Source organism: Chiloscyllium plagiosum, unplaced genomic scaffold (assembly GCF_037043375.1).
Source record: "Chiloscyllium plagiosum isolate Xiang-an unplaced genomic scaffold, Cpla_swu_hap1 HiC_scaffold_6, whole genome shotgun sequence".
Lineage (NCBI taxonomy): Eukaryota > Metazoa > Chordata > Chondrichthyes > Orectolobiformes > Hemiscylliidae > Chiloscyllium > Chiloscyllium plagiosum.
The window spans coordinates 82,257,274-82,276,703 of NW_028270144.1; the positions used below are offsets into that span (position 1 = coordinate 82,257,274).

The 19,430-nt window shown below is 39.7% G+C and overlaps 1 protein-coding gene across 1 annotated transcript in view; it reads left to right on the forward strand.

Moving 5' to 3' along the window:
- Window positions 1-19,430, forward strand: part of ddx10 (DEAD (Asp-Glu-Ala-Asp) box polypeptide 10) — a 217,940-nt gene that overhangs the window by 11,819 nt on the left and 186,691 nt on the right. The window contains exons 3-6 of the mRNA XM_043691863.2: window positions 940-1,070; window positions 2,910-3,068; window positions 10,292-10,412; window positions 14,351-14,540. Coding sequence (XP_043547798.2) covers window positions 940-1,070; window positions 2,910-3,068; window positions 10,292-10,412; window positions 14,351-14,540 — 601 coding nt within the window. The remainder of the gene's footprint in view (window positions 1-939; window positions 1,071-2,909; window positions 3,069-10,291; window positions 10,413-14,350; window positions 14,541-19,430) is intronic.

Genomic DNA, 19,430 nt, shown 5'->3' on the forward strand with positions numbered 1-19,430 from the left:
TGGTAGCCCTGCTATAAGAAGGATATCACCTAATTGGAGAGCATGCATAAAAGATGTACCAGGATGTTGCTGGGACTGGAGGGTTTGAGTTATAAGGAGAGGCTGCATAGGCTGGGACTTTTTTCACTGGAGTGTAGGAGGATGAGGGGTAACCTTACAGAGGTTTATAAAATCAAGAGGGGTATAATTAGGGTGGGAGGGGCATTCAAAACTAGATGGCATATTTTTAAGGAGAAAAATTTATAAAGGACTTGAAGGCCATCTTTTTCACACAGAAGATGGTTTGTATGCGAATACACTTCCAGAGGAAGTGGTAGATGCAGGTACAGGTATAACATTTAAAAGACATTTGGATGGGTACATGAATAGAAAAGGTTTAGAGGATATGGTCCAAATGCAGGCACGTGGGATGAGTTTAGTTTAAACTCGGTTGTCATGGTTGAGTTGAACCGAAGGGTCTGTTTCTGTGCTGTATGATGATATAACTCTGAGATGGTGACTGTCCCTCCAAGCCAAAACAGCCACCATGCACTCTGAAAAGCAGCACCTCCTCAGCTTTTCAAGGCAGTGCAGTCATGCTAATACTGTGTTTGTATTTTCCATATGGTGTTTTGTGCATATACTCAAATAAGCATTGTTTTGGGTGAAGAATGTATTGCAGTGTTAACTTCTTTTCAGCCTACAGGATTATTTCAGCATGCATCTCATCTTGCGTGGAATATAGCTGTAGCGAAATACTGAAATATAAATATTCAAAAGTTGCTTGATACTCCATATTGCAAGATTTATGTTTTGTTAGCCTTTTACTTCTATTCAGTTCTGATTGAGTAGAATATGGAGAGAAGTAAAGCACCTGACAGTATAATCTGTGCTTAAATTAAACAGCAGATTTGGCTTAATCTGTTCTGGAAATTTGTAAAAGTTGTATTCTCTTTGTAGGTTTGTTGCAGGCTCAATATCGTATGCCCACAGAAATACAGAAGCAAACAATTGGACTAGCGTTACAAGGCAAAGATATTCTTGGTGCTGCAAAGACTGGATCTGGGAAGACGTTGGCATTTATTATTCCTGTAAGTGATTGGGATTAATGCGGCATGGTTTCTAATAATGAAAAACTGATTTGGCAGACCAAGCCAATATGAATGACGTATGAAATAACATGCAAGTTTGTTTGGCTCGAAGGGCAGAATGGCCTAATCCTGCACCTATTGTCTATTGTAATTAGAGTTGTTAAATTTTCTGTTCGTGTGCATTTTTGATGAGCAGTTGTAATGCAATTTAACAAGCTTGAATAAGCAGTTTCAGTTACAATTCTGGAAATGTACATTTTGTAGAAACATAAATGACTAAGTGCTTACATTCAATATGGGTGGAATGTTCTGTTTGAACATCTTTCTAATTTCCCTCTGCCCTCCAACACATGTCACCTGAAGACAATGCTGTGCCTTGACTCCCTGTGTGTTTCTCACAGAATATTGACTTTATAATTGGCTCTGAGTTAACATAGTGTCATAGAGATGTTAACGATAATAAGGACAGTGAAACTGTCAGAATTCACACCATTATTCCATTCAATTTGACATTTCTGACATCCATGCAACTGCAGAATAAGGGAGAATTGCAGCAGTTGTTATCAGTAATTCTGTGCTTTTCCAAAGGGTGTGTTGTTCAGATCCCCCCAGAATTCAATCCGTGGAGGACCAATTGAATTGTCAAGAGTTCCACTCTTGGACCATTTCGCTGCTTTTAAAAGCAACTTTTGAAAATTACGTCTTGTAGAATAAAATGTAAATAGTTTTTTTATTGTCATACTAACTTCATAATTATCAGTAAACACCTGAGCCTGAGATACTAATTTTACATTGATGGAATGTCAAATTTCTCCAGAATTTTAAAACATAAATCCACATTTAAAGTATTTATTTCAACACTTGTTTATTTTTCAATTAACACACAAGTTAAAATAATGTCTTTCTTTGTCTGAAATCTAAAAGTAAAATGATATCTGTTAAGAGCTCTTAATTTCCTGGTTTTCTCTATGAACATTTCCATGTGATTGATTTGTTAAATGCTTGCTGATTTCATTGCTGCTATACAGGGAAAGATTCCCTCAGCCTATCACCAAATTTAAACTGCCACTGGGAAAAGCATAAAGTTGGTAAATAACAACAGAAATTGATAGTTTTTTCTGGTGCTTTTCTTAAAGGTGAGCATCGTTGCTTTACTACTGACTATAAAATTTGGGTACTTGGTTTGTGTGAAAAATAGACCATTTTTATTTCTCTACCCAGCCGTATATCTAGAAATCTGAGTTAAGGACAGCCGCGTTGTCTATTCCCATTTTATGAAAATATCTTTATTGATGATGTGTGATTGGGAACAGCCTGACACAGTATCATGTTCTTGTGAATTTGTACCCTTGTTATTGTAATGCAAGTTGGTAACCAAATGTAAGAGTTGGACATCTCTGAGTAATGAATAGCTGAGACTTATGTTGCATACCAGTCTATTTATTCAATAATTGGATGGACCTGTGACAGGATTCTTGATTATTGGACTGTTATTGAGTCTGCTGTTCAGATACACTTTTTTTTTTCGAAGTGTTACATTTCTTTGGTTTATGGTACATTATATTTTTTGGAATGTAAATCTGCTTATTTAATCTATGCCATAGTTGTGATGTGCATTACTTGTACAATAACTTGATATCCAGTTTTGTTTTGCTGGTTACCAAGAAATTATATATATGGTGATTCAGATGTCCAGCATTTGAGTTTAATATTTGGGTAATTTGCTTCAAAGGAAAGTTGCTCGTAAAAGATTAGCAATCTAAAAGGTTTGTACCACTCATTAGACAAGCTGATTTTGTTGACCTTATGCTAATAGCAGTTTGTCTGCCACTCCTATAGATATTGGAATGTCTTTATCGTCAACAATGGACATCAGAAGATGGATTGGGCATTCTCGTCATATCCCCTACAAGAGAACTTGCATATCAGACCTTTGAGGTCCTACGCAAAGTGGGGAAAAATCATGAATTTTCAGCTGGGCTAGTAATAGGAGGAAAGGTAGGCAATAAGAATGTACTTCTAGAACTATTTTGCTTGGAGTTAAAGTATAAGGCTACACAAAGGGTAAAATATTAAAATTACATTGGTTGAGTGTATAGTTTAGTTATTTCCTCAATAATGTTCAGCTCTTGACTTGTCAAATAATCACCAATGTTGTCAAGGAACTGTACAATGTTCAGATTATTCCACAATGTTGTCATGAGTATTAAATATTGCCTCATTTAGAAGTTGCCTGATTATACGCAGAATTTGCAATTTTTATCAGACTGTAGATTTTTCAAGTTTATTTAGAAACATCGAAAGAATTTGTTAATAGCAAAAGAAATCCTATGTTTACAAATAAACATGTTTAAATTGTCATCTAATTAGATGTGTTAGTGCAGAATTTGTTGTCAAAGCAATGAGAGCATAATGACAATGTTGTTACTTATGCGTAAATAGTACAACGACGACAGGCTATTGTGTGATGGAATGCTAATATCTGAAATGCTGTGTCTTTTTTTTGGGAAAATGGTACTTCATTTCTCATAGTTGATCTGAATGCATTGAGCGATGAGCAAGATGGAGTGCTTTAGGGCTAAACTAAATGTGTTTCCATTTATATTACCTTAAAACTTTTATGTTTGAATTGTACCTCTCATTTTTCTTACAAAGAAAGTTGTCAGAATTTTAAAAACTTTCTGTGGCTGAAGCCATAATCTGCTTTTGTCGTCTTCCTGTCAAAGTGGGTGACCTGTCATTTTCCCATCTTGTCTTCCATCTGCCAAATTTTTGCCCACTCACTTAGCCTGTCCATATCCATTTGTGGACCATTGTGTCTTCCGCACACTTGCTTGTCAATCTTTTTTTTATTGTTAGCGAATTTGGCTATAATAAACCTTGTCTCTTCATCCACGTCATCAACATAGATTGTAAATAGTTGAGATCCTGACTGTGTGACCTGCATTGAAGTTGCCAAATTTTTACTGAAGCATGTAATTGGTCAGCTATGTCTGTAATGATGTAAGAGATCACATAATGAAGAACCTCTAATGCCATGTGGTAGACAGACTCAGCAGACAGAATGGAAATTGTTCACAGAATGTTGAATAAAGAGTAATCTTTAAAAGGCTATAGACTCCAGTAACCTCTCTTCAGTAATGTAGAGCACTCAATGACTCTCTAACAAGATAACATATGAAATTGAGTGAAGGACCCAGCAACTGTACAGGGCAGTGGGAGGACTATAATCCAGCAGTAAGACAGAGCACTGCAAAAATCAAGAGCAGCCCGGTGACTGAGAAGCAGACCTCAGCACAATAATTGTCAACAAAGCAATATGGAAAGTCATCTCCATTGAGAGGAATCCATGGAACAGTCTCTCAGCTATCAGAATCTTTCAACCATTAGCAAAGAAGGTAGTGAAAGAGAAATCACCATTTACGATGAGATCATCAAAGCTTTACATACCTGTTTAGAGGCTACAACAAAATATGATTGCATAGGGAGAAAAATGTAATTATTGGAATCAAAAACCTGGAGAGAAAATGGATTCATTTATCAGTCACCGATATTTTTCCATAGGTAACTGAATATGGGACCTTTAAAAGATGATTTGATTAGAGATTGAACTGTGGCCAAAATTTTGTAAGAAACTCTATCAAATGTCTTGCAACTCAGGGAACATTTGATTTTAGAAAAAGTAGTGCAATTAGCAGGAAAATCTGAATTTTATTTTTATTTGAGGCAATGGAGAGGCTTCATAGAGAAAAGACATTCAAGGGAGTACATTGTGTCAGGCACAAAAGTGAAAATGCACCAAAGCTGAGGCCAGGAAAGTGTGTGTGGCTAATGCCATTAAGCTGTTTTGTAGCTATGTCTCGAAGAGCATTAGAATGGAGATAGACCTGCAGAAAATATGGTGTACCCTTCTGACAAACTGACCATTTTAAAACAGCTTGTTGTAATAAATCTACTTTGATCCCAAAACAGAAGGAAAATCCCATAAGAATAAGTGATATTCAAAAAAGTGAAGTGTCAGACAGCAATGAAATAGCGCATTTCCCGGAGACAGAAAAGAGAGGTGTTGAAGGCATAGAGGCACATTGTAACAAAACAGAATTTAAACTTGACACTGGAGCAGGTTGTCAGTTCTCTTTGATGCAATAGAATGGCTGAATCAAAAAAAAGGAGTCCAGCCGTCCACCATTCAATTCCCAGAAGTGGCAGGAATCCAAGTAAAAGGACTGTTGTCTAGAAGACTACAGTATCAAAAGTGAGCAGTCAATAAGACATTACAAGTGGTTCAAAATCACAATGTATTTGGAGCTGAATTCCCAAAGTTGCCCATTAACTTAGAGAAGTTAACTGCAACTCACAAAAAGCACTGGAAACAGAGAACAGGCTAATCTGCCTCTTTTCATCTAGAAAAGTCCTGTATCCAGTTTTGAAAATTAAGGCGATGCTTTAGCAAGGAGCGATTTCACCAGTGGTCAAACAAGCAAATTGGCATGGTATCAGATTAAAACTCACTAAGAATTTGTGTGGATCTTGGGCAATAAAGTAAAGCGTAGAGAGAGATATGCACCCAATGGAATTAATTGGATACAAAGCTAGCGAAGGACGCCATTTTCAGCAAACCTGAAACTAACAGTGGTTTCTGACAGCTTCCATGGCACCCAGAAACCTTCCTGCTTATGATATCCATCTCACTATTTGGAAGATGTCAGTTTAATAGTTTGCCTTCCAGCTTTACTTCTACACCTGAGCTTATAAAGGACAATGATAGACATCTTGGAGGGATTCAATAGGGCTTTCTGCTATTCTAATGCATGTCTCAAGTATAACTGAACAACATAACAAAAAGCTAAGAAATGTACTGGAAACTTTTTTTCCCCATTAATTTGAATGAAAAATGTGAATTCTCAGCCATATTGGGACATGGTTGTAAGTTTGCTTATTGAACTGGAAGGTTTGTTTTCAGAAGTTTGTCAACATGCTAGGTAACATCAGTGAGCTTCCAGTGAAGTGCTAGTGTTATGTCCTGCTTTCTATTTATGTTTCTTGGTCTCTTAAGATGGGTGACATCATTTCTGTTGCTTTTTCTCAGAGATTGGCAAACTGGGTCCATATGTTTATTGGTTTGAATGCCAGGCCTCTAGGAATTCCTGTGAGTGTCTCTGTTTAGTCTGTCCTATGATGGATGTGTTGCCCAGTCGAAGTGGTGGCTGTCTTTGTCTATATGTAAGAATATTAGTGTTAGTGGGTTGTCTTTTGGTGTTTGTGTATCCTGGTGGCTAGTGTTCTGCCTATCTGTCTGATGTAGTGTTAGTTACAGTTCTTGGAGGTTATTTTGTAATTGACGTTCGTTTTGCTGGTTGTTGGTATAGGGTTCTTTTAGGTCCATCAGTAGCTGTGTCAGTGCATTGGTAGATTTATGGGCTGTCATGATGTCAAACGATCAGAGTAGTCTAGTAGTAATTTCAGATGTCTTTTGATGTATGGTTGTGTGGCTAGATTAGATTAGATTACATTAGATTATATTACAGTGTGGAAACAGGCCCTTCGGCCCAACAAGTCCACACCGACCCGCCGAAGCGCAACCCACCCATACCCCTACATTTACCCCTTACCTAACACTACGGGCAATTTAGCATGGCCAATTCACCTGGCCTGCACATCTTTGTTTCTGGGCACTTTGTGTCTACTTGTTTGGATTTGTTGTTTAGGAATTGGTGGACTGTGTTTATTGCGTATCCGTTCTCCTTGCAGTGTAGGTATGTTTCTTCTCTTGCTTGTAGTTCCTGGGTGCTGCTGTGTGTTGTGGTCCTTTTTAAGTAATGTCCTAATGCAGCTCCGTTTGTGGGTGTTGGGATGGTTGCTTCTATAGTTAAGTATAATGAATGTGTGTTGGTTTCCTGTGGACACTGGTCTGCAGTTCTGCATTAACTGTTGGTTCCACTGTGACAGCTAAGAAAGAGAATCTGTTGTTCTCTTTTGGGAATTTTATGCCAGTAAGAATATTGTTGATGTTGTAGGTTTCCTCTAATTTGTTCCATTTTGCGGTGACAAAGGTGTCACGCACATAGCAGACCCAAAGTTTGGGTTAGATTGTGGGGAAGGCTGTTCGTTCGAGTCTCTGCATTACTGTTTCTGCTAAGAAGCCGAATATTGGTGATCCCATGGGTGTTCTGTTGATTTGTTTGTACGTCTTCTGGTACGTGAAGCTAGCAGTGAGGCACAGGTCTACTAGTTTGAGTATGTTGTCCTTGCTGCTGAAGTTGGTGCTGTCTGGTGTTTGTGCTCTTGGTTTGTCTAGTAGTGCGGTCAGTGTTGTTTTTGGCCAGGCTGATGTTAATTGATATGAATAGAGCTGTTACGTCAAAGGAGACCATTATTTCGTCCTCTTCTATTTTGGTGTCTTTGGTGTTCAGGAATTCATGGGTAGAGTGGATGGAGTGGCATGAATCTTCAAGGTATTTCAGTTTTCAGTGGAGTTCCTTTGCTAGTCTGTATGTCCAGTGTTCCAGGTAGTGAGGTTGAGTCTGAGGGGGACCGCTGGTTTGTGTACTTCAGGTGGTTTGTAGAAGTGGGATGTATTGGATCCATCTGGTTTTGTTTTTTGGAGATCTGTCTTGTTAACTTGTTCTGATTTATGAAGATTTTTCAGTGTGGCTATGACACAGTTTTGTACTTGTGCGGTCAGGTCTGTTGCCATCTGTATCTGTGAGTTTGCCTTTTCAATGTACTGTGTTCTGTTTAGGATGATGGTCATGCATCCTTTGTCTGCAAGTAGAAAATACAATGTTTCTATCTTTTCTGAGTCCTTCTAGGGCTTTACTTTTCTGTGTGTTGAGGGTGTTCCCTTCTTTCTCCCTGCTTAGTGTTGGTGCACCTGTCTGTCCGATGGTCTGCTGGGTTTCTTCTGTGAATCTGTTGTCTTTCAGAGTTGATTCTAATGCTGCTAGTAAGTCCTTTTTTGTCCACACCTCTCTCTAGTTATAGTTCATCCCTCTTACTACGTTGGCCTTTTCCATGTCTGTTAGTGGTTAGTCTGATAGGTTTTTAATCCAAGCCTCTGCGTTATCTGTGGTGTTGTTTAGTGTGAGCTTGTCCAGTTTTTCCTGTCAGGATAGTTTTTTCATTTTATTTTGCTGTTGTTTAGAGTCAGAGATGTACAGCATCGAAACAGACCCTTTGGTCCAACCCGTCCATGCCGACCAGGTACCCCAACCCAATCTAGTCTCACCTGCCAGCACTCGGCCCATATCCCTCCAAACCCTTCCTATTCATGTACCCATCCAAATGCCTCTTAAATGTTGCAATTGTACCAGCCTCCACCACATCCTCTGGCAGCTTATTCCATACACGTACCACCCTCTGCGTGAAAAGGTTGCCCCTTAGGTCTCCTTTATATCTTTCCCCTCTCACCCTAAACCTATGCCCTCTAGTTCTGGACTCCCCGACCCCAGGGAAAATACTTTGTCTATTTACCTTATCCATGCCCCTCATAATTTTGTAAACCTCTATAAGGTCACCCCTCAGCATATGCCTGTACATTCATGGTCTGTCGAGCTGGTGTATGAAGTTTTTTTGGCGCGAAATTTCCTGATTGTATTTGTAGAGTCAGTCGTGGGCGTTGTTAATTGTTTCTCGCAACTTTCTGTAGCTGTTCTGTTCTGCTATTCTTTTGGCTTGTGGGGCGTAGAGCAATGGTTTGTACTTGAGACATTTTGGTAGTACCGGTTTCCTGAGGCATTCGTACAGGAAGTACCGTTGTTTTCAGGTGGCACTCTGAGATGGCATTGGTTTCCCATCTTCAGGGTAATTTTAACATGTTTTGTCCATAGGTGTTTGCGATTTTTGAGAAGATTTTGTAGCTCAGGTTGAAGCTCAACCTCAACCTGAGCTACAAATCTTCTCAAAATTGCATATTAGGACATGTTGTTCATGTAACAGACATTGTAGCAGATTTGCAAAAGACCAAGCCATCACCTAGAGACATCATGGAACTGTAGGCTTTCAAATGCATGGTCAACAATGTGGTCAAATTTTGATTAAATCTTGTAACAATTGCTCAGATAGGATCAAGCATGGTGTTGAACAATCATCAGTGAAGGTCCTTTGAAAAAGTAAAAGAAACGCTTATCTCGTCAGCTATTCCAGCTCCTTACAAGCCAGCCCTAGCAACAGTATTAGCAGCAGATGCACCATCAGTTAGAATCCAAATCCAGAAAGAATGAAAACTGAAACCAGTCTGCTATGTCATTGTCAATATTGTAGCAAAGATACACTCTGATTGATTTGATTGTGAAAGAAGTGCAGCTGGCTACAATAGCTTATGGTCACTTCCAAAGGGCCTGTGAAGAAGATTGAAGAGATTTGTGAAATAGCCATAACGTTTATCTCTGAGGCAGAGAATTTGGGGGAAGATGTAATGTGATGCAGGCATTGTGTAAAGACAGTGACTAGGCTAGTTCAGGTGATGTAGACTAATGGGTTAATAGGCAAATATGAAGGTTTATAGTGATGCCAGTAGCGATGTAGATCACATCACATAATGTAAAGATACTACAGTCGTGTTAAGTTTCAATGGCAGAAATAATTCATAGAACGTCAAATGAAAAATATTAAAACAAAACTAACTCACTCATAGGTTTCATTCATGGGCTAATGGCTGACAGATCCTCTGGTTTGATGACCTGAATCTTGGGGTGTTTAAAAAGGTGGCTGTAACAATATTGGATGCATCAGTTGCAATTTTCCAAAGTTTCCCTGATTCTGAAAAGTTCCAGTGGATTTGAACCACGAACTATTGTACCATCTCTGGCATCTTCCTTTGCCCTCATTCTTTTTCACTTTGTGTTTATGGGAGAACTTGACATATTTCAGAACTGTTATTTGTCACATCTTTGTACTTCAGCATCACTGTTTAGCCCTCATTACTTCTGTTGTTCCACATTTTTCCTTTGTTACCAATCTTTCACATTGGTAAGTATATATGCGATACATTTTCCCATCTGGTTTGAATTTTCAAAAACATCTTTTTAATGTTAGCTTAGACTATGTGTATGATATTGGATCTAGTGAATATGCAGAATCCTACTGCCGATTTTGAAAGGGCCTTTGTTAACAATTAGGGCATATTGTAGTCTTCTATTTTCTCATCTGTTTCTGTTGCCTAATACAAATTTTATTTTAAAATTTGAGATGTTAAATGCATACTTTTTTACTTACAATAGGATCTGAAAACAGAGGCAGAGAGGATCCATCGTACCAATATTGTCATCTGCACTCCTGGTCGTCTTCTGCAGCACATGGATGAAACCATGTACTTTCATGCGTCTGATCTACAAATGCTTGGTATGTGCGATTTGGAGATGCCGGTGTTGGACTGCGGTGTACAAAGTTAAAAATCACAACACCAGGTTATAGTCCAACAGGTTTAATTGGAAGCACTAGCTTTCGGAGCGACACTCCTTCATCAGGTGGTAGTGAAGGGCTCAATCCTAACACAGAATTTATAGCAAAAATTTACAGTGTGATCTAACTGAAATTATATATTGAAAAATTGATTGTCTGTTAAGCCTTTCATCTATTAGTGATAGTTTCACTTCTTTCATGTGTAAATCATTAAACCTTTTTTTAAAAAAGTTGCATTCTCAGGTTAGCTGTTAATAATGGTGATAGCTTGACAATGTTGAAGGTGTTAGCTCCCTGTGTTCTCTGTCTATGCCATGATGTTTAGATTGATTCTAACCTAACAAGTGAGATAATGGAGTTTTACATGAATTCATGCAGTTTTGAGCAAAGTACAATGTAACCCTGCAAGTACAAATTCAGCCATACAAAATATATGTGTGCATATGGGTCTTTGTCTGTGTGTTTGTGTGTCTGTCTGTCTGTCTAGGTTGGGGGTTGTGAGTGTGAGAAAGCATTTTTTTGTGTGTGTATAGTGAGTGCAGTGTCTTAAGTCTGTGAGGGGGTGCATATGGGAGTGTGTGTGTGTGTGTGTGTGTGTGTGTGTGTGTAGTGCAATGGTGGTCACCTGTAATGTGACAGTTGATGGTCACCCGAAGGTCTGACCTCTGACCTTCGGGGACCATCCTCCAAGGTGGACTTCGGGACAGGCAGCAGTGAAAAGTGGCCGAGCAGAGGCTGATAGCTAAGTTCAGTACCCATAGGGAGGGCCTCAACCGGGACCTTGGGTTCATGTCACATTACAGGTGACCACCATTGCATTACACACACACACACACACACAGATACTCCTACACATGCACGCGCACACACACACACACACACACACACACACACACACACACACACACACACACACACACACACACACCTACCTCTCTCTCTCTCTATCTCTCTCTCTCTCTATCTCTCTCTCTCTCTCGATCTCTCTCTCTCAGGCATTCCTATACACAGATGCACACACAGACACCCACACCCACACTCTCACATGCACCCCCTCACAGACTTAAGACACTCTGCACTCACATATACGCTTTCTCACACTCCTCTCAACCCCAACTCAGACAGACAGACACACATACACAAAGACCCACATGTGCACACATATTTTGTGGGGTGAATTTGTACTTGCAGGGTTACATTGTACTTTGCTCAAAAATGCATGAATTCATGTAAAACTCCGTTATCTCCTGTTTTGGATTAGAATCAATTTAAACATCATGGCATAGACAGAGAACACAGGGGGCTAACACCTTCAACATATTGTCTAGCTATCACCATTGTTCACAGCTAACCTGAGAATGCAACCTTTTTAAAAAAAGGTTTTGTGATTTACACATGAAAGAAGTGAAACTATCACTAACAGATGAAAGGCTTAACAGACAATCAATTTTTCAATGTATAATTTCAGTTATATCACACTGTAAATTTTTGCTTTAAGGGAATTATATCAAGGGCAGTAATGTGTATTGAAAACTTTAATTGGCATTGTGTAAAAATGTTGATCTTAATACTAGTTTTTGTTTGGTAGCACACAACCTGAGTATTGCTGAACAAAATAAACATTTTGTTGAAGCTTTTCTTGCGCTCATCAGGATAATTCGCAAGAAAACTAATGTAAAGGGGAACAACATTTTTTTTGCTGTTTAGGAACACTATGTTGATTGGTTGACAAGTGGACTCTGAATTGACAGAGCATTGAATATACTAGTTTGATGATTGACAGTTAACTGTTAAGCTTTATTTAGATTAAAACAAAGCAGTTTGATTCTGGTTGAGGTACTGCCCTGAAGAATTAATAGCCAACAATGGTTTTCATTGAAGCAGGCAAGTGTGTGTGCATGTTCTTTTTTCCTGTGAAAAACAGAGCCTGTATATTCATATCTGTAACTTCTAATAAATGTGCCACCCTGCAAACCCAAGTGACAAATTTAAATTGTCAGTGTAATTCTTGACATACTTGGAATTATTTAGCAAATATTATCCAATTATCAAATGACCACTATGAGGTAACTGAATCAGTCAAATACCATTTAAGGCCAGCTAACAACTTTTACCACCAAATTTCAATGGTGTTAGTAAATAGTAATCAGCTATAAATATTCAAGTTTTCTTCTGCTTGAAGTCAAATTTTTTTTCTTGGCCTGTTGCTTTCTGGGTTTTGTCTTTGTTGCATTTTAAATTGCCTTTTATTTGACTTCTAAAAAATGTGTAAAATTGACTGGGTGATTTATTTTCTTCAACTCCCTGCATTTGTGGCAAAATCCTTAGCTTTCTCTCTGTTTCCCACAATGCGTTTGATATTAAGAATTCATCATGTGGTAATTGAAGCCATTGAATGGCATCTCAACATTATTAGGCTGTAAATAATGATGCCCAGAAACATGGAGGTTGACATGATTTAGAATGAAGTTCTCTGACTTGTTCAAGAGTAGGCCAGAAACTGCAAACCGCAGAGGATGGTGCAGTTCTCTGCAGAGGATGTGATGGGTATTGCCACTAGACTATTAATCCATTGACCTAGATAATAATCTGGGGAGCTAGGTTAGAATTCCAACATGGCACATGGAATTTGAATTCAATAAAATCTGTAATTAAGAGCCTAATGATGACCAGAAAATTGTTGCCAATTGTTGGAGAAAAACTCTTCTGGTATATTAATAGCTTTATCCGGCCTGGCCTATATGTAACTCCAGACCCACAGCAATGTAGTTGACTTTTAATCACTGCCGGGCAATTAGGTATAAGCAGTGAATGCTGGCCTAGCCAATACCACCACATTCTGTGAATAATGTTTTTGAGAAAAAAGGTAAGCAAGGACTTCTACTGAAAAAAGGAAGACTCAATGAAAGAATTTCACAGGAGTATTCTTGTAGTATGAAGGAAAATAAGTTAAACAACAGATTTCATAGTTGGTGTGAAGAAAAAGGTTCTAAGATGTTTTGAGTTTCTGTACCTGAAATGTTTAATACCTGCTGAAGACTCTGAAGGTGCTGAAGAAAAGTTGTTATAGCCTGAAGTATCTTGCCCGACCAGGGAAGTTGCTCAAATGAAGGACCTTCTCTATGAATTGTGACATGGAGTGCGCACAAAGTTAATACACTTTGACATTTCTGTACAGTATTGAAAGCTGGTTCTTGTGTGAAGTGTGGAAATTGAGCTTTTTGATTTCACAGTGTGACGTGTTGGAGATTTTATCTGAAAGTATCAAGTGACCCAACACTGAATTAAAGTAAATTAGGTATCTGCATAACACGCACATTGCTGTGGGATGATTGTACCAAAAACCTGTAGCCTGAGTAGGGTTTTGGAATAGCTTCAGTTGGGAGGCTAGGAGTGACACACCCAGAACCACAGCCTAGTGATTGGAATAGCTGGTGAGGGAGATTGTGTATTTGCTAACATTTGTAATGTATGTGGCCAATCTAGCCTTGACCTTTTGATGTTATTGCTGTGTGTGTATATATATATATATATATATATATATATAAAGCGTTGATGAACCCATTTACTGTGGCCTTATTACTCTCTGGAAGAAAGACACTTTTTTTTTAATTTTCTGAGTCAATGCCACTGCAACTGTTAAAGGGAAAGTTGAACTTCATAAGTGGGGTCAGTTGTATACAGGTTCCATTGTATAAATTGCTAGAAACCTTGTCTGTATTTGAATATGTTTGCTTGTATCTGTCAGTTGCTAGAGTACAATAGAATTTGTAATGTAGTAATGTGTAAAGGTTTAGAGGTGAAAATGCACTGATTGGAGTAGAGTCCTTAATTATTTGTCTTCAGTGGAACACGGTTTTTGTTTTTTTTTGTTGCAGTCTTGGATGAAGCTGATAGAATTTTGGACATGGGGTTTTCCGAAACGATGAATGCCATTGTGGAAAACCTCCCGAAGAAACGTCAGACTTTGCTTTTTTCGGCAACTCAAACTAAATCTGTTAAGGACTTGGCACGACTGAGTCTGAAAGACCCAGAGTATGTATGGGTTCATGAAAATGCTAAATTCAGGTAGGTTCTTAATATTTTGCTTAATAATAACGCTGCAAACTTGTAACAGATCCTCCAGACTTTTTTTTCCCTTAAGAAATTTTGTCTAGTGCATGTTTATGTGGAGTGTCCTGTAAATATTCACAACTTGCCTCCTGCTTCAGGCATATGTTTTAATGCTGTATTGTTTGTTTGTGTTTTTTAAGTACAATATAATTCCAATTTTAATGGAATTGAAGGTCATTTTACAGGAAAAAAAATCCAGTACACATATGTATCATCCCCTATCCTGTTTCTTGGGCTTTAATTTTTGCTCTTTGTCTTTTCCCCTTCTGTCTCATTTTGATTTTGTTCTTTCCCTTTCCCTTCGTATCTTTCTTGCTGTCTCTTTATGCAGATTTGGTGCTGTCTGTCACTGTGCGTATTGGTTTATTTTATTTGCTGTTGAGTGAGTAGTGTTGAATCCAGTTGTGCCGGGGCAACAGAGTAGGTCAAATACATTTCTGAAATGGTGAAAGTCAGTGTTGAATTCAACAAAATGTAGATTGCAGAAAACCATCAATTTCAATTACATTGAATTTGTTGTTACCTTTCTAGAGGTTAAAACTTGTTACAGGTACATTAATTATTCTGTAATTAGTTAATTCCTATTCAAAACAGCCTGTTTATTGCACACCCGCTCACCAACTACTGAATCATAAAAGCATGCCATGAATGTGACACTCGGATCTCTGAATATGTCTCGTTGTTGTACAATATCTGCACATCAGTCTCATTCTTCAGCTGGCCATTTTATTGTAGATGGAGTTAGTACCATTTGAATGCCATATTCACTACTAACAAAGATGTGTTTTAGCCTTTCTGGCTTTGGCAATTGTTTGTGAATTATTTTGGGGATTATTGAAGAGTAGATGCTGAAGAGATCATTTTCTGTAAAAGCTAATGGTATCTCAAAGGATTGCTTTGCATTGTGAAGAATGAACCTTAATTGGGTTTATTTACCTTTGCATGCTTGTTGCATATTTCCTTGTTGCATAAGTTCATGATTGTGTTGAGATTGCCACCTTTTCTCCCAAATGCTTTGTTTGGCCATGCCACGTTTAATTGTCTCATTCATGGTGGGGCTGTGTCACATGAGGCTCTGATCTATTAAACAGTTGGTCTAATGACAGCCTCATGATTTTTCCAGTTATTGATTTTAAGTGATAAACAAATGGCAGAGATTAACCTCTTCCCTCAGTAATCAGTTTCTGTTACCTTGCCCTCCATAACAAAATTCTGAAGTCGTATCTCAGTTTTATGATGACCCCTAATATAAAGGGAACAATGTTTTAATGGGTTGCTTTTTGAATTTGCAGACCTTCTTATGTCTTAATAGTTTATTCTGCAAATATTTATTCAGGTTTATGACATGTGAAACTTAAGTATTAATCTTGGCTTAAAAGATATGAATTTCAAAACATACCTTTCTTTTGTATACCTGAATGGATGGTTGAGTGTGAAAACATGTGAAAGTAAGTAAAAATGTGTTCTCATGCTGTGCAAGGTTGATGCTTAACACGATGGACAGACTTTTTTTATTCTTGCAATGTTGTGAGCTAGCTGACAAGGCTAACATTTATTGTTCATCTCTTAAGTGCCCTGGAGGAGGTGGTGGTGAGCTGTTGCCTTGAACTGCTGCAGTTCATGACGTAGATAAACCTACAATCTTTTGACAAGACTGCTCTGCTAAGTGAGCTCAAACTAAAGATTAAGCAAATTTAGTGATAGAGAGTCGAGGAATAGGGAGAGAGAACAGTTAAATGCGTGGCTACAGGGATGGTGCAGGAGGGAGGGATTCCGGTATCTGGATAACTGGGGTTCTTTCTAGGGAAGGTGGGACCTCTATAAACAGAATGGTCTACACCTGAACCTGAGGAGCACCAGTATCCTTGGGGGGAGGTTTACTAGTGCTCTTGGGGAGAGTTTAACTAGTGCTCTTGGGGAGAGTTTAAACTAACTCCTGCAGGGGCATGGGAACCTAGACTGTAGCTTTAGGGTGCAGGACCTGGAGTGTAGGGAGGTTAGGAACATGGCATCAATCTCAAAGGAGGGTGCCTGTAAACAGGAAAGTGGCTTGAAGTGTGTATACTTCAATGCAAGAAGTATACGAAATAAGGTAGGTGAACTTGCAGCGTGGGTTGGTACCTGGGATTTCGATGTTGTGGCTATTATGGAGACATGGGTAGAACAGGGACAGGATTGGCTGTTGCAGGTTCCAGGATTTAAATGTTTTAGTAGGGTCAGAGGTGGGGGTAAAAGAGGGGGAAGTGTGGCATTGCTTGTCAAAGATAGCATTACAGCGGTGGAAAGGACGATAGATGAAGACTCGCCATCTGAGGTAGTTTGGGCTGAGGTTAGGAATAGGAAAGGTGAGGTCACCCTGTTAGGAGTTTTCTACAGGCCTCCTAATAGTCCTAGAGATGTAGAAGAAAGGATTGCGAGGATGATTCAGGAGAAGAGTGAAAGTAAAAGGGTGGTTGTTGTGGGGGACTTTAACTTTCCGGATATTGACTGGGAAAGCTATAGCTCGAGTTCGTTAGATGGGTCGGTGTTTGTCCAATGTGTGCAGGAGGGTTTCCTGACACAATATGTAGACAGGCCAACAAGAGGTGAGGCCATACTGGATTTGGTTCTGGGTAACGAACCAGGCCAGGTGTTAGAATTGGAGGTAGGTGAGCACTTTGGGGACAGTGACCACAATTCGGTGACTTTTACTCTAGTGATGGAGAGGGATAAGTGTGCACTGCAGGGCAAGAGTTATAGCTGGGGGCAGGGAAATTATGATGCGGCGAGGCACGACCTAGGATGCGTGGCTTGGAAAAGTAGGCTTCAAGGCATGGGCACAATTGATATGCGGAGCTTGTTCAAGGAGCGACTATTGAGTGTCCTTGATAAGTATGTACCTGTCAGGCAGGGAGGAAAGGGTCGTGTGAGGGAGCCGTGGTTTAATAAGTAATTGGAATCCCTTGTTAAATGGAAGAGGGCGGCCTATGTAAAGATGAGGCGTGAAGGTTCAATTGGGGCGATTGAGAGTTATAAGGTAGCCAGGAAGGACCTGAAGAGAGAGCTAAGAGCAGCAAGGAGGGGACATGAAAGGTCCTTAGTTGGTAGGATTAGGGAAAACCCTAAAGCTTTCTATAGGTATGTCAGGAATAAAAGAATGACTAGGGTAGGAATAGGTCCAGTCAAGGATAGTAGTGGGAAGTTGCGTGTGGAGGCTGAAGAGATTGGGGAGACACTGAATGAATACTTTTTGTCAGTATTCACTCAGGAACAGGACATTGTTGCCGATGTGAATATTGAGTCGCAATTAATTAGAATGGACGGCTTTGAGGTATGTAGGGAAGAGGTGTTGGAAATTCTGGAAAGGGTGAAAATAGATAAGTCCCCTGGGCCTGATGGCATTTATCCTAGGATTCTCTGGGAAGCAAGGGAGGAGATTGCAGAGCCATTGGCCTTGATTTTTATGTTCTTGTTGTTTACAGGAATAGTGCCAGTAGACTGGAGGATAGCAAATGTGGCTCCCTTGTTCAAGAAGGGGAGTAGGGATAACCCTAGTAACTATAGGCCGGTGAGTCTCACTTCTGTTGTGGGCAAAGTCTTAGAGAGAATTATAAGGGATAGGATTTATGAACATCTGGATAGGAATAATGTGATCAAGGATAGTCAGCCTTGTTTTATGAAGGGCAGGTCGTGCCTCACAAACCTTATTGAATTCTTTGAGAAGGTGACTAAGGAGGTAGACGAGGGTAAAGTGGTAGATATGGTGTATATGGATTTTAGTAAGGCGTTTGATAAGGTTCCCCATGGTAGGCTACTGCAAAAAATATGGAGGTATGGCATTGAGGGTGAGTTGGAGGTTTGGATTAGGAATTGGCTGGCTGGAAGAAGACAGAGGGTAGTAGTTGATGGTAAAGGTTCATCTTGGAGTGCAGTTACTAGCGGTGTTCCGCAAGGATCTGTTTTGGGACCATTGCTGTTTGTCATTTTTATAAATGACCTGGAGGGGGGGCTAGAAGGTTGGGTGAGCAAGTTTGCGGATGATACGAAAGTCGGTGGAGTTGTTGACAGTGAGGAAGGATGTGTCAGGTTACAGCGGGATATAGATAAGTTGCAGAGCTGGGCAGAAAGTGGAGTTCAATGTAGCTAAGTGTGAGGTGATTCACTTTGGTAAGATTAACAAAAAGACGGGGTACTGGGCTAATGGTCGGATACTTGGTAGTGTGGATGAGCAGAGGGATCTTGATGTCCATGTACACAGATCTCTGAAAGTTGCCACCCAGGTAAATAGTGTGGTGAAGAAGGCATATGGCATACTGGCTTTTATTGGTGGAGGAATTGAGTTCCGGAGCCCTGAGGTCATGTTGCAATTGTATAAGACTCTGGTGCGGCTGCATCTGGAGTATTGTGTGCAGTTTTGGTCGCCATACTATAGGAAGGATGTGGAGTCACTGGAACGGGTGCAGAGGAGATTTACCAGGATGTTGCCTGGTATGGTAGGAAGATGGTATGAGGAAAGGCTGAGGCACTTGGGGCTGTTTTCATTGGAGAAAAGAAGGTTTAGGGGTGACTTGATAGAGGTGTATAAGATGATTAGGGGTTTAGATAGGGTTGACCATGAGAACCTTTTTCCACATATGGAGTCAGCTATTACGAGGGGGCATAGCTTTAAATTAAGGGGTGGTAGGCATAGGACAGATGTTAGGGGTAGATTCTTTACTCAGCGAGTTGTGAGTTCATGGAATGCCCTGCCAGTAGCAGTGGTGGACTCTCCCTCTTTATGGGCATTTAAACGGGCATTGGATAGGCATATGGAGGATAGTGGGCTTGTGTAGGTTCGGTGGGCTTGGATCGGCGCAACATCGAGGG